We start from the raw sequence: 15,639 nt of genomic DNA, 5'->3' as shown, positions 1-15,639 counted from the left end.
GACATCTTTAAGATTAAAAAAAGCTTAAGCGGGCTACCATTTGGCAGAAGGGGAACAGGGGTCCTGTGATACCTACGAACCCCCGCCCCCCATCTGGTAAGTGAAAAGTATGCATTTTTTTTAACCCCTATCGCGCACCAAATACCGCATCAACACAGTTTGTATGACAAGTGAATCATGTAAAACCTCCATTTTTCTAATAATATTGATTTCGAAATTTTGTCAAAAAATGTACCCTGTCTAAGATTTGTAGGGGAAACGCGAAGTCTACACCTCTCCCTCCCTCAGAGCAACCAGGTAAAAAAAAACCCTACCTACAGCAGTTCATACGGTAAACATTTTCTACGCGAGTAGCTTCACGCTGCTTTCTTGCTAACCAACCTTTTTTTCTAATTTGTAATTGTTAATCATCTTCATTATAATCGTTTGCAATCATCCAAATATAAAAATATCCTCTGCGTAATTCCTTAATTTTGTAATTAATATAATTCTATGATTTCATTATCGCCTTCTCGTCGATGGCTTCGTGGGCTTTCTCGAGTTCGTCAATTACTTCCAGCAGTTTCGTGGCCACCGTTTCTTCAGTTGTTACTGTAGATGTTTGAGCGTTCTTTACAGGCGTCTGTTGGTCCTTTACCGTGTCGCTGGAATCTTGAGAATCTTTTTGAAGTTCTTTCGTTTCCAGGAATTTCTTTCGGAGTTCGTCACGACTCTGAAGAAGCTGCGTGAAAATCATCTGTGCTTCGGAGTCTGGGTCGAGTGGATCTCGCCAATCACTCAAGGTCACGTGTGTGTGGGTTAACTGGCAGCCACCAGCTGAAACAGGAAGGAAGTTACTGAACGGCAGGAAATTATGAGTATGACTTTGGTGAAAGGTTGTTAGGTTATTTCTTGGGTTCGTAAACTAGTTTGGTTAAGTAATAGCAAAGTATGCCCCGAGCAAAGACCCAGAGCTTATCCTTGTTTCTTTAGCATTTCGAGATCAGTGTCTTGAGAAATGACTGATTCTACAATTGAGATCGAGGTTCGTTATAATTTGTCCAGCGGCACCTTTAAAAATGTCCAATTCCACTGATATGGTTTCTTCCTTACATCGTTTTCTTGATACGTGATTTTGTCCAGTCATGGCAAGTTGACTACGTGAACAATTTTAGCAACTCTTCATAAAGAACGTTGCAAGCGCATGATCGGTGTCTGGCCCTCCACCACAGTATCACATGTCAGGTACGTGGCTAGCACGTGGCTTATTACACTTACCTGTTTTGATTACCCGTTTGCAGCATGTCCATTTGTTTTTGTGGAAGACTCCGGGGTGGAAGTAAGATAACATTTTTGGATTGGAAATGGTCGTCTTCCTAATCGCTGATAGCCACTGATTCATCTCATTCACATCCTGAATTAAAAATAACAAAATAGACGCACCTAAATTGCTGTTTAAATTGAATAACACTGAAGCAAGGCTGATTACTACGTAGAAAACTTAATGCGACGACATGATAGAGTCCAAACTGAGAGCCAAGAATTGCAACCTTGGATGGCTGTTTACAGATCCTACGTATACCAGCAGCTTTTTGGTTGCGGTCTCTTACAATATTTCTGTTTTTAAGTTTCTTTTGGGAGTGTAAAGATAGCAGGATTTACCTATATGAGAAACGAATTGTGAAAATAAGTTATTATTACCTGAGCAGCAAGATAAAGGATCTGTAATGCGTCGTCGTAATCTTTGCTCACCACTTGAAACACGTTTGGCTTTTGAAATGCTGACTCATCAACCCGCTCAACTGCTAAGATTTTCCTTGTTGGGAGAAACTGTCTTGTCTGAAATAATACAAAAAGGAAAAAGAAAAGCCGAGCTCGAGTAACGTAACTGACAAGATATGTATCAGGCTTTGGTCACACTTGGTGCCCAAGCATGGTGCCTGAGAAAGATTCTCGCTTCAGAATTCGGGCGCAGTGTTCGTGCTCGGGTACAAGGTCTCGACCATGCAGTTGAGCACTAGATGGTACTTGGGTCTTTGGAGTACCCAGTGTCTGAACGCAACCCTTCTTTGTGCTAGTGCTGGTTTAAACACAGCCTCAGCAGATTCGATTTACTTTATGTAGTCCTAAAAAAATCACTATGTGTGAGACTTCAGCGTTGGGAATATCAGGGAATAAGCCTCCGCATAAGGGAGATTTATTTACTTGTTAGTCTACAAAAGCGCGCCAAAATTACCTGTGAATCATTTGTTTTGGCGTAAAGGAAATTCTCAGTACTCAGCCAACAGTAGCGTTTTTTAAACTTGTATGGTTTTGGTAGCCTGGTGTCCCTGTAGCGGCACTTCTTAACGGAACCTTCCTTGATAATGAGAGAGTTACTGAACACCGTCCTCCTGTGGTCACAACCTGGAACTAACATTGAAAAGGAAGCCAAGTTAGAACTTAATAAACAGACTTTAACAATAGGCATTGGCTAGCTTCGTTACAGTGTTCACAGAACCTCTTCATGACATAAACGCTGCAGCGAAGCAAAACTGTAACTAGGCTAGTCTGGCCATTTAATTTGGAAGTGGCTCTTATTTTGCGTCTGGTGAAGTCTACCAAAGGCTACGAAACTTGTGCTAATCAACGAGGATATGTTCTTTTTACTCAATCAGTAGCCAAGGCTATTTCTTTTCTCGCTTATCTCTTTCTTTTAGTTTCCTCTCTACAACCAGTGCTAGGTTCTCTCCGTTTCCCTCTTCCTTCTCTACATTCTGAGAACCCAGACTCGGCGAGATATTCAGATTCACGCTTAGTTCAAGTCTTCATTTGGTGCTAGCTACTTTTCCAGCAACTTTCTTTTTCAAGTAGTCTGATTCATTTAAACCTCATTGTAATCGCTTTGGTTTTCGTTTTGTATGAGTCTTTGACAGCTCAAAAGTTTTTACTACCATCTTCATCCTCCACGTCAGCAAGCCTGTCCAGAAAGTCCTTGACTTCGTCTGTGTAGAATGCGATCCACTTGTACAGCGGTCCCATCCACTCTTCCTTCCCGTTATGCAGAGGGAGCTCAATGTTGCCAATCTTCTGCACAGTCTGGGAACAACGGACAAACACCACACAATCACTGTTTTTGCGTTTGTACGATTTTAGTCTGTGATAATTCGTAGAAGCAATTGAATGGGTTCATTTCTCGTTATTCAATGAAAATACAACGCAAGGCGCCAATGTGCACCTTGATTGGTGTTATGTTAATAAGGAACTTCTTCAACTTCAGTGAAGTCGGTTGCTAAGACAAGGACTCCTATCGAACGAGTAGTCCTGTACCTCTTCCAGGCCTGTATTTTGATTCGTTCTCTTATCCTGTAGCTCCTATTGTTTCAAGCGCTGGGAGCATTGTTTAATTCATTTATGTATTGTTTACTGAGCTTATCACAAACTCTGTTTGGAAAGCTACAGGCTTTCTCTATAGAACTGACATATTCCCCCAGATAGGAGAATCAAGCCAGTTAAGGGCGAGACACCTTGACAATTTTTTTCTAAGACTGCACCCTTCAAACCGAAACTGGTAGAAGATCTCTCTGATATCGGAAGTTAACTGGCACGCTACCGCTCTCCTCAGATACTGACCTTTGCCAAGATGGTTAGTGTACGGGAGACATTCTTGTCTGCATGGTTTTCCCTCAAACCGAAGAGCTTGGGTCCGAGAATTGCTGGCGCGAAGAACCGGAGAAACAGGAAACCACTCACTGCTGTGTATTTAGAATCCTGAAAAACGAGTAAAGAACTCGTCACGTTTCAGCTTTAAATCATAGCACTATGTCGATGGAGAAAGGGCAGTGCCATAAGGTCGAGGAAGACGGAGGAAGGAAATAACTGTTAAGGCCTTTGAATGCCTACGCAGTTTCTTGGCCATTCCTAACTTTTTCCTCAAGTACAGTACGTTCCAGTTGCTGGACCCTCTCTACACCCCCTGGGTTCAGACCCTGAGTGGGGTAGAGTAAGTAAGTTAATGACTTAGACTTTCACACCTTTAGCATTTCAAGTTAAAAAAGGTTCTTTCCTAATCTGTCGTATATTCTTTAACTCTATTCGACTCCAGGCTTAAAGGAAGACAAGGGATGCGAGAGAGCATAGAATATCGAACCTAAAATGCCATAGCTTGATCTTTTTGTTTTTTCTTCGTCAAATGTCATGGCGAAAATTTTTCTGCCCACCTCGTATTCAGGTTCATCTCCAAAGTGATCGGAGACTCGTCGAGCGAGATTTCTGAAGGCTGCACGCATGTAGCTTGGACACTCCTTGATTGAGCCCAAGATTGACGTCATGACGGTTTCTAAGTAACCAGTCAGAACTGCCAGGCTTCTGTCCTGTTCATCAACTGGCTTTAGACTCAGACGCCTGTAAACAAACAGGAAACCAACTTAAAACTTACTGCTATATTACTGGGGTTTTTCGCCAACAGCACGTGTTTTCGTTGGCTATTTTGAAATCACATGGTATCAGGTAATGAAACTGTTTCCCGCTAAACGTCTGAGCGGGAAACCTCGCAAAATCTGACTTTTAAGGGTGACATTGCATTTATGCTCGTGAATTGTGACTGCACACCGCCTTTGCGCGTAAATCCCGACCAGCCATTAAGTCTTATCTGTCGCTGGATACAGCATTTGCGCTGACTGGTGTGTGGACCGGCGGGTCTAAGGATCTTAAGAGATTACTACGCCTAGATTGTTTCAAACTCGTGGAAAAACAGGCGCCAATTATTTGAAATAGATTTAGACAGCGGGTCACCCGCTTAGTTCTCCCTCGTCTGAACGCGATCTGCTTGAATTGTCGCACATCCACTTGGTACTAATACTATTCGTCCACGCCTAGTGGTGGTTTTAACAACCGGCCCTTTGACACACTTTTGACTATCGTGTGGTTGCTTTCTTGATTTTGGTCACAAAATCGTCTTAGGCCTAGGTCAAGCGTCGAATTTCGCAGGAGACGAATTAAACTGCAGTTGGACTCGATCCAAACGGGTAAAGCTTGACCGTTGGGTCAAGCATCAAACTTAATTCGAATTTAGATTGACCAACACGTTCTGTCCGTCTGCTTCAGACGGACAGAACGTGTTGGTTGATCTTAATTCAGTCGGACGAACTCAGTTGAGTCAAACGTCGAACTTATCATGAACTTAATTCGCCGCACACTTTGGTTCGTCTCATGTGAAGTTCGACGTTAGATCTGGGCCTTATGTAGCTCAAATCCTCAGCACTCTCACATGCATTAACTCTAAAACACGAACACAACAGAGTCTGCATCAGATTCAGATACATCAAGATTCCGTCCCGTTAGAATCCTTACCTGAGAGCGCTCTGTTTGCGCTCGGCGTTTTTACTTGGGTCCAGCTCGCAGTATTTACGTTCTTCAAAAATTTTGTCAATGACCGGCTTTAATGTGTCTGAAAGGTATGGCATGCCTACAATCTGAACAGAAAACGAGAAAATTAGAAGCTTTTAACTTCGGTTCAAATATCTCATTCACTTCGAAGATTAAAATAGCAATTTTCTGTACTAATTTGCTTAATTTTCGTTTAATGTTAGTTCAGAAAACATGATGGCACATAAGACAATGTTCTGTCCTTGTGTTCCAAGAGTTCAAAGGTTTACGTTGATGGTGATACGGCACTCTCTACCTGGCTACCTGATGATTTTCATCGCGCTTGTAAGAAGAAAACAGATTTTTAATTCTCTAGGAACAGTCACAAAGGTACAGAATTATTCCGGTTGTATTTTTGTTTGTATACCTTCATAAATTGTTCCATGCATTTCGCTGCCAGGCTGTTGCCTCTAAACAGAGTTCTTGGATTACCTAAGGAAAAAAGAACGGAGACATTCAAATCGTTCGTGGTCCTTGAACGAGGTAAAAACAGATTTCGGTGACATTCAAGTTCAGCTTAATTTCCTTGAAGAACTTTCTCACCATTCGTTTGCGCATGGTGAGGACGATTTCGTTCCTTTGTTCTGCTCCTTTTTCTATTCCAAATTTTTATTCAACAATTATTATGTGGAATTTCGGGAGATAGTTGGCCGACGAGGGCCGTGTCGGTTAAAATCATGCATTATGCTGCAAGAATGAGTACGATACTAACTCACTTTTTGCCGTAGCTCCCAGGGGATAATGGGTCGTGCATCGAAATAAACTTGAATGCGCAGCGCTTTGCAAGATGTGGAACGAAGTTCCGAATATAGTAATCCACATTTATCGCAAGATGTCTGTTATGTGCGGATACCAGATACATAACGTGAAAATTTGTTCTATGTAAGGTTAACATAGGTCGTTACTTGTGTCCTTTATCTCCCGAAGTGTCAGATAATCCAGAAATGGTATGACCACGTCCTGGCCAATAAACAGCCGAACCAGCTGGTGAGCCAGTATTGCTTGGTCAGCAGTGGTCAGCTGTTCAATTAAGCTCAGCACAGTGGGATCCAGGCTCTGCGGGTCCTTTGTGGAGTTGACAAGAATCTCTACCAGAGACTGATAACATTTCTGGGGAAGGATGCGTTCTTGTGTCAAACGCAGTTTCATTCGGATGCTGCCCAGATTTTCCCTGTTGAGAGACGCATTCTACCATTGACTTGAGAAATTTATGTGCTTATTTGGTGTTTTTATAGACTTCAGACAGCGGTTTTCAACTGAATGTTGAAAACAATTGCTTTGGTTCCGTTTTACTACAATCTCTGAATGCTTCACAAGGAATTAAAGAAGTGCAACATGCTTTATGCATTTAAAGCGCAGCTGTTAAGATTTAAGCTCAGGAAATCGAATGCAAAACGTCAAGCAATCGATCTTTTCCACGCTTTCCAAAGATTATATTCGTTTGCGTTGAGGTTTTATGAGATTGAAACGTTATTGCCTCAGTATGATGTTAGTAGGTTAAGGATAATCTTAAGAAAACTGCTTTATTTTACTTTCCAAATTACAACTGAACTAACAAAAAAACGAAACAACCAAACAAGAAACAGCAAACGATAGGAAAAGTTGGGGACAACATGGCGACTGTTAGCGGCGCTTTTGGCGATAAGTACTTGTGCCTAACTTACGTCTTATGTTCTTTTATGTGTGGCATCGGGACCAGTTTGTACCAGGCGTCCCTGCTTTGGCCGGGTTTGAGCTTCGTCAAGAAGACTGTGACCTAGAAAATAATAGATTTTAAAGCAAATCACAACATGCGCCAGATTGTGCTGGGTTGAGATGCGCGGGATTAAGACGCGCGGGATTGAGATGCGCTGGTCTAAAATTTGCGGGATTAAGATGCGCGGGATTGAAACGTGCGAAATTGAGATGTGCGGGATTGAAACGCGCGGGATCGAGATGCAGTGGACTAAAATGCGCGGGATTGAGATGCGCGGGTTTCAGCCCTCGCCGGAGTTGTTTTGTTTTGTTCTGATCCTAATAACCTAAATCAAATTCCGGGAGTAGGTTTTGATGGAACAGCATCCCAAATAGGGAAAATAGCAAAATTTCTGGGCGCTTCACAACACAGGAAGTTAAGCTTAACGGATCGCTTACTAGCCGATAGATCGGATTATGCCGTTGGTATTTTTAAAGATGATTTTTCATTCTTATTCGCCAAAATTCTTTACTACCTGTCCGGAACAGCAAAGTAACTCTGATTCGATTTTGACCTCCGCTGTCATCTTGAGATTCTGAAGCGGATCTTTAACTTCAAACTCCAGCCATTTCTGTTTGGTAGGAATCCACGACTTTTTATATCCCTGATTGAATAAAAAGAAGCATTTTCGTGGTAAGTGAATCGCCAAGACAGTGCGCAAACACCGATGTTTGAGTTTGTAATTGGCGCTGCGACGGTAAGTTTGCAAGAAAAACGTATGGGTGTTCAAAAGCTTAGCCACGTCTTGTCCACTTATGAAAATTTTAGTCGCGAAACCATTTCAACAAGATGTACGATAATCTACACATACAGCAACGTTTAATAGACCTTCTAAATCGTTGCGTCAATAATCGTTACGTTTGGTGAAGTTGGCTTTACACTCGTTCTACGGATTTGTTGAACCCTTGCTACAGCAAACAGTCACGGGACATTGATTTTTTTTGGTGGGGGGAGGCATGCATCAGTCCCCTCATGTTGTGTTCTTTGGCAAAACAGTCTCACACCACCTCTCTCCACTCAGAAGTATAAACAAGGGTATCAGAAAATTGCTCGGGAAATCTGGAAAAACCCCAGGGGTAACCGACTGAAAATATCCCGCTGGATGGGGTCGGTTTTCGTTCCGTCAGTCGGAGATGGAGTCATCTATACTAGTGAAGCTTAGTGACTTAAAGCGTCCTTTTCGAAGTAAAGGAGCTACGTCGCGGTTTGCGCGTCTTGAAAAGTTTAGCCTAAATTCTTCAATTTCGTCGTTTGTAATCTGTGCTAATCTTCTCCATCCTTCTCCATCCTTCTCCATCCTTCTCCATCCTTCTCCATGCTTGTTTCTTTATGGTTTATTATTGTCTCTTCGGTGTTTTTCTATCTTGGTAAACTACTATTTTCATGTTTTCTTCAATTAAACTGCAATTTTGCACGCGGCCAAAATCACCGGAAAAATACCGTGACTGAGCTCCTTGAAAGAACAATCAACATGTCCACACGGCGAGGCAATGTTGCACGAGTAGAACTGACTCTTACCTCAGTGAGTTTGTCGACTGTTTCCCTCAGGGATAGTCTCATTTGAGAAGTCCCTGTACTGGGCTCTCCGAGGGAAAGCTTCACAGAGGGTTCTAAAATAGTTCTGCCTGTCTCAGGAAGGTCTCTTGGAGTGAAGGAACAAAGATTAGAGTTAGTGACACTCCAGAACGTAGGTCTGCAGCACGTGCACAGTGGAGTCGAGGCTAATGGACACTAGATTATCGGGAGATATTCTGCTCAGTAATATATCTACCGAAAGCTGAAGCTCTGTACAATTCTGGCCCCAAAATGCTCACTTTCCCGTAGAGAGGTCTTATTTAACGTTAAAAGGGTTTTGGTTTTGGAACTTTCTGATGGCCTACACCAGTAAAGTATAAAGTAGTAACTCAGTATCATTGCAAAAACAAATTGTGATCAGAACTCGTGTTACCTTACTTCCAGAACTTTTGCCCTAACTTTTTTCACATCTCCCTAGTAGTAAAAATATATAGCATAAATATCATACTAAATAGATAGCAATTCGTATGTTTTCGTGACCCTATCGTAACTGTGCTTCTTTCATCATGAACCTAATCCGATAGAATTTTCAAACGTCAAAGTACTGGAACATCTTCGGTAAGTTTTTGGTTGTCTCTCGTACATCTTCGGAATTAGTAGCAGGACTTCGGAATTTCTTCGGGCCATTTGTTAGACATACCGATATCTGCGGAAGTAATTTAGAGAGTACCCCTTATATGCCTCCATATTCAGCTATCTCTGTTCAAAAGGGACTCAAACTTAATTTTATGAAATATAAGAACGATTTTCTTTGCCTTCTCGTAGAGGGTTGCTTCTATCCTGATCTCTCCTTGAATATCCGTGTAGTTGTACATGTCAACAGCAGACAAAGGGAACCATTTATCCAGCCCTTTAGGACTCTGCGCCAAACTCCCCCGGTCAAATATCACTCGTCCAATGAGATCATCGAGTCTGTGGAAACAAAAGATAACGCGTGAAAATCACTGAATCAGTTGATTTTAAGATGGACATGCGATTCTACTTTGTGAGGCCTGAAGTGGTTAAATGGTAACTGTGATTTGCCCATTCTTTTCACTGGGAAAATTGGGTTTGAGTCACTAGGACTGGGATTCACCCAAAAAAAAAAAAAAAAGGCAATGGTTTTTTTGGCAACATTTGGGCTGGGCAATGGAGCTCAGCCCCCCTCCCCAACCTCTCCGCTTTTTGGGCCCTTTACATTATGAAACCCGGGCTCACGTTATTCCTCACCCGATCGTGTCCTCATCGTAAACATAGACTGATAGGTTAGTAAAACCAACTGGTAGAAACATGGTATATTCCTCGCCCCAAAACGGCTCCAAATCTCTCCATACTGTAGCAGTCCTGAAAGAAAAAAACATTTTCAAGAAAAATTTAGGTGCTTTATATTTGCAGTCGGTGTTACCATTTTTGCCGATTCTAACAGACCAATCAGAAATAGCACAGAAACTTATGATGTCAACTTGTCGTCATCAGTATACGTCATGTTGCTTAGAAACATCGCAGCTGACACTTGCCGACTCAATCAAGTTACGTCGCGGTTTGCGCATCTGAAAAATTTAGCCTAAATTTTACGTTAGCCCAGCCTTTGCAATCCGTGTTAATCTTCTCCATCCTTAACCATCCTTGTTTTTTCATGGTTTATAATTATCTCTTTGGTGTTCTTCTATCTTAGTAAACTACTATTTTAAGGTTTTCTTCAATTCAAAGGTAATTTTGTACGTGGCCAAAATACCGTCATTGAGCTCCTTTAAATGGATGAAATACTCCTAAAATTATGCTTGATCGCGAAAAGAATTTTATTTATTTAATCAGTAACACAAACACTAGTTTGCTACTGAACGAAACTTAGTGTCTTTCTGTTATCTATGTTGAATAACAATGTTGAGGTTATGTTAACACGATCAGCAAGAGAGAAATTTCTTTGCTTAGTGTCGTTTTTGTAATTATGCCTAATTTAGTAATAAGTAAATAAAATTGTAAGTAATAACGTATTAAGGTCGCGACACAGGGAGAGGTTGCCTACTCTCCCGAGCCGGGGACTCATGATAAAATTGCCGGCTCAACACAAAATACTACTTAAGAACAAAAATACATTGTGAATATACATAATGGTGCTAAGGACTACAATTTCTATCGGTATGGAATGGGATATTATGTAAAAACATCCCAAATTTATTTTAATATTTAATGGAAATAATTTTTACTGAATAGTTCAAGCACTTCAGTTAAAATGTACAATGACCTCGTTCGACGTTAGAGACAAAAGACAAAGAAGAAACTGTTGAAATTTGTTGCGCTAATTTGTGTCAGCAATATCAGAACATAATAACATAATATTAACGTGATATGAAAAGACTATGGGATACTTGGAGTGAAAGCAATTTTAAATTGCGATAATTAAATTGAAGTAATTAAACTTTTAGTGAGTCAATACGGGATAATGTTTAACGTAATGGCTATTGTAGCCAAAGGTTAAAGCAGTCTTGAAAGAGAGGATGCAAACTGTTTCTGACGTTCGCCTCTATTTTGTATCTTTTTTTTTTTTTTTTTACCTTGTTATTTACTTTTAGGGGAGGAGATTCTAGGAATTTCTGCTTTTAATAGTCAGTTTACCGCTGCTTACAGATTGCTAACAGAAGTCGCGTTTTCAGTCCTTTTTCAAAACCATCTTTGAACCGACTCCATCGGACAACACTGAAACGACTAAGTTTGCATTTTTCGACGATATTGCGTCAAGTTCATTTGTATCATTCATGTGAACAATACACTTTATAATCACATAAACATTCCGCTTCTGAATGGCGAAAGGACCACTATCGTTTTATAGTTATTTCAAAAATCCCTTACCATTTCCGCCCTCTTTAATAATTGAACTTAAACATTATACCTAATTGACTCACTGAATGTTTAATTACTTAAATTCAATTATCCCAATTAATCGTTTTTTCTCATTTTTAGGCGCATTTGCTAATTTACTGTGTGTACATAAATTTGTTAGAGGTAAACTCGCGACTTTTCATTCCAAATCTTATTTAACCGTTTATTTAAAACAGCGATGAAATTGGTCAATTTATGTCCTCGTTGCATTAAGTTCGAGAACATGTTATGCAGATTTTTAGTGCTCAAGGGTCAGTTTTACCAAGGAATACAAGTTGGGTGTTCTTCCTGCTTGAATAGGCCTTGGCCGTTGTTTTGGTTAAATATCGAGAGCGAAATACCCGCCAATCTAGCAAACTTTCATGTCCAAAATATTCAAAGCATTTATCGCAACTGAATTATCTCAGGTGGAGTTCTTTTAGTTTGACATTTGCACAAGGAAGTACAATTTTATTTACAGATTTTGTTTGAGATTACAACAGCTGTCAAGTCGAAGCTGGTATTTACCGACTGTTCGCTTTATTGAGTTTTGTGGACTGATCAGTCGTTCATGTTTATTCGTGTTCAGCCTTACAGTAAAGTAAACTCCTTTAGCGTTACGATAGCTTCGGTGTAAAAGATTGATGATAAATTTCGAATTGGTATCGACGAATAACATCATTTTCCTTTCATCACGGATTTTCACAGTGTAATAGTGTGATATACGCAGCAAGTCAATAAACAGCAAAACAACCCGGAGATATCCACTTACCGTGCTACAACTTCATTGTCAATCTTGACGATGCAGTAAGGATCACTCTTCCCAGAGCTGATTAAAAAAAGAGAACAAAACAGAATTATTTCCGAATTCACTCATTGACCAATATCCGGTTTTAAATTACTCTTGTTCGTTTTGCGGTTCGCACGACAATCATTTCTCAAGTCGACTACTAAGTTAAACAAGTTATGAAATGTACGAGAAAAACAATTAACTGATCTGTTTCTAAATTAAATTCCCGTTGCGGACTTACATGTCTTTTCTCGGTAGGTTCTTTCCCTCTCCGATGCGAAGATATAAAATGGTACTCTTCGCCATTTCACCTGTGTTGTTTTAAAAACTGAATCGATGCTAAATTTAAACTGTAGCAGAATCAACAAGCGTAACAGAGCAAAACAGTTAAAAGATCAACACTAAATTAACTAAGCGATCTAACTTTTTTTAGATAACGGAAAACCTCCTCTGCCACGCTGATCTTTCTGTGCGCAAAAACTGGCCAACTGTTTGTGTTGCGTAAAAGCGAGCATAAATAATGACTTGACTCCGGGCTGTCAAAGAGAATATTCCTTTCAGGCGTATTACAATTTAGCATATCATTAACACAACGAAGATAAACAGTGGATCTCTATCTGACAATTAGCAGCAACACTTAAGTTTTGTGTTGCACACAATTCTCGCGTTCGCCGCCTGTATTGTAATTGCTTTTAATCCATCATTCATCTAATTCTGTTCTCTAATTTTTTTATGCACTTACATCACCCGAAGAAGTTACGACTTTTGATCATTTTAGCACAGTGATTGACTTATTTCTGGTCTCTAACGTTTTGAAAATGGTATGTCAGAGGTGATGTTTTGTTTTTCTTATACTTTACAAGTCTCAGACCGGAAATGACAACCTAGCTCTGCCATTGGACGCATAATTTGGTGGTAAATGAAATTATGGGTTGATGTAAACGATTAAATACTTAAACTCGTTTTTCGAAGGAAAATTTCAGACTGTAAACAAAGCCTTAACAACAAAAAATACTTAAGGTAAATTGTAAACGAACCTTGATAATGATAACACTACTACCCCCCCCCCCCCCCAAAAAAAGAGGCTAGTCGAAAATCTTGCAGAATATTCCGTCCACACTAGCTAACGGCCATAATTACTTAATCTTGGCTTAACTCGCGTTTTTTTTTTTCATTGTGCTAGTGTGGACGCGAGGCGTGACTAGTATGCATGAAAAAGTTCGCGAGTACGCCTTCAAAACATGAACAGTGTCGTGAACAGTTGGCGAAAATAAAAGAAATCGTAACTGAGCTAAAGATAAAGTGCGAGGTCGAGTCATCAGAGTGCTTAGTGCTCAACGATAGCACTAAGTGACCAGTCTAAATGAGCAGATTATATTGACTTTATTTGTGGAATGGTTCTATATTTTCGGCACATATTGTATACAGTAGCCGTGTGATTGTCTTCCTCAAATATCTATTTCCTGTTTGCTAATTTTAACTGCAGTACTACTTCACTCAAGATATCATATCATATCAAGAGAGAGTCCTCTCTATCTTAGTTTGTGACATCACATGGCAACCTGAATAACCCTAAATTGAGATTGCGCTTGTTTATGGGTAATGCTTGGGTGTTCATATCAGTAATGCTTTTGTTGTGTAATCAAAGGGTAAACTAAATTACTTGAATCAAGAGATTATGATCCTGTCATATTCTCTTGCTTGAATATATATATTTTATGGGATATTATTCAACAATGCTGCTATCAAAAATCCTTTTAGTCTATCTCACGCCATTTTTTCGGGTTTTTTTTAAAGTAAATTACTCCCACTCGTTCCCCGTTTGTTCAGTTCTCCGAGGTTTTCATTTTGTAGGCGCCCTGAAGAAGGTAGAGAAATTTGAAGGTCTAACTCTGAACAGACTAAGATCCCATAGCAGATTAAATTTGACAGGAAGAATGTTTCGACAATCTTCGAGTAACTTTTGTTGTGTTTTTGGTTACGCCTGTGTTGGTAGTGAAAACCAGGCTTTGATTCGCTTTCAGCGCGATTTTTTCAGGTTATTAGTCGCAAGTATTTTTAGCCAGTCATATGAACTCTCTCAAATTAAAGAATTTACATTGTTTTTCTATTTCGATATTCAGCCCAATCTAGCCTGCTTTATTAATAGCTGGGGGAGCTATTTCGATCTTCTAATGTTGATATAGTCTTCTTATTTCTATAAATAATTTGCTAATTAATTGCCCATCTTTGTTAAAAGACTATTCCTGCATAACAACATCATTGTTTCTGGTAACATGTGGGTCTCCTCATGATAGTAGCATATATATATTGGCCAAAGTTTACTGCGCCTTTCAATAACATGCGGACCCTAAAATTAAAAGCTCAACCGACAAATGCGTTTTTCGCTACCGTCAATCAAATGTTCGGCGGCTCCTCGCAGCTTCCGACTATGTTGTCTGAACTGTGCTCAACGATTTGATTTGATTACCGCGCGCTCGGCAGTACTCGGAAGCTGGGAGCATCCGCCGAACATTTGATTGACGGTAGCGAAAAACGCATTTGTCGGTTGAGCTTTGAATTTTAAGTCCGCATGTTCTTGAAAGGCGCAGTAAAAAGTCTTAATGGTAATTACAACAGTTTACAATACCGATTTCACTTTAATCATGTTTAATATCACTGACGACTTTTAGGAAGAAAGGAAGGTTCCCTGAGTTGCACGTACAGTTGCATCCTCGGAGACCCAGGGGCTACTAGTCAGGGGATGCGATATTTTCGGGCGACGCGATAGTTTCGGGCGAAAGTTTACTGAACAACTTTCGCCCGAAAATATCGCATAGCCCGGCAAGCAGCCCCTGGGGAGGAAATTGATGGAACTGGTTCTCTCCCTAGCGAATAGGGGGAAGAGAAATAGGGAAACTTTCGCTCCCCTCTGTTTCCGCGGCCTCCTCCGTTATAGCCTGCGAACAGGCTCCCGTTGAGGACGGAAAACAATTTCGGCGATCAGTTAGTCGATGGGGAAGTCTTTTCTCGGGTAAAGTCACCTGCCTTTGAGACAATTTACGTTGGCATACACCACACACTATTCCACAAACAATATGATGAGGACTGGGAACGAAATCAATATTATTTGCAAAATGGTTCCATGCAGGTGTTGATTTCCGAGTTTTTCCGCGTTTCTTCTTGAATTCAAGCCTCTATAGCTCCAGAAAAAAGGGACAAGGAGCACTGTGATATGTAAACCAATTCATCTGAGACTTTTAGCCATGTCAAGAGCGCAATCTTCCCCGGATATTTACAAAGTGTCAGTAACTCGAGCGAATGCCAAAAGCGTGGA

General features: G+C 40.5%; 1 protein-coding gene across 1 annotated transcript; it reads right to left on the bottom strand.

Moving 5' to 3' along the window:
- Positions 1-45: 45 nt before the first annotated feature.
- LOC145462659 (rasGAP-activating-like protein 1) lies at positions 46-13,387 on the bottom strand. The gene is made up of 19 exons (XM_081446235.1): positions 12,748-13,387; positions 12,565-12,634; positions 12,306-12,362; positions 9,905-10,018; positions 9,451-9,607; positions 9,069-9,109; positions 8,639-8,762; positions 7,596-7,724; positions 7,050-7,141; positions 6,291-6,556; positions 5,753-5,817; positions 5,311-5,432; positions 4,179-4,362; positions 3,592-3,729; positions 2,913-3,057; positions 2,216-2,391; positions 1,681-1,818; positions 1,258-1,393; positions 46-816 (listed from the first exon to the last, which is right to left on the bottom strand). Exons 1-19 carry the CDS (start codon positions 12,836-12,838, stop codon positions 491-493), a joined length of 2,571 nt encoding a protein of 856 aa, XP_081302361.1. The 5' UTR covers positions 12,839-13,387; the 3' UTR covers positions 46-490.
- Positions 13,388-15,639: the final 2,252 nt, after the last annotated feature.

This window comes from Orbicella franksi, chromosome 12 (genome assembly GCF_964199315.1).
Source record: "Orbicella franksi chromosome 12, jaOrbFran1.1, whole genome shotgun sequence".
In the NCBI taxonomy this organism is placed as follows: domain Eukaryota; kingdom Metazoa; phylum Cnidaria; class Anthozoa; order Scleractinia; family Merulinidae; genus Orbicella; species Orbicella franksi.
The sequence above is the reverse complement of the archived record's forward strand: the minus strand, read 5'-3'. Positions and strand labels throughout refer to the sequence as shown.

Excerpts from the sequence above, each read along its gene's own strand:
- LOC145462659 (XM_081446235.1), bottom strand. The coding sequence starts at position 12,838 with ATGCTCGCTTTTACGCAACACAAACAGTTGGCCAGTTTTTGCGCACAG. Across the intron at positions 7,725-8,638 it reads CAGTCGACAAACTCACTGAG|GGATATAAAAAGTCGTGGAT; the intron begins GTAAGAGTCAGT and ends TTATTCAATCAG. Across the intron at positions 4,363-5,310 it reads CGCAAACAGAGCGCTCTCAG|GCGTCTGAGTCTAAAGCCAG; the intron begins GTAAGGATTCTA and ends GTTTGTTTACAG.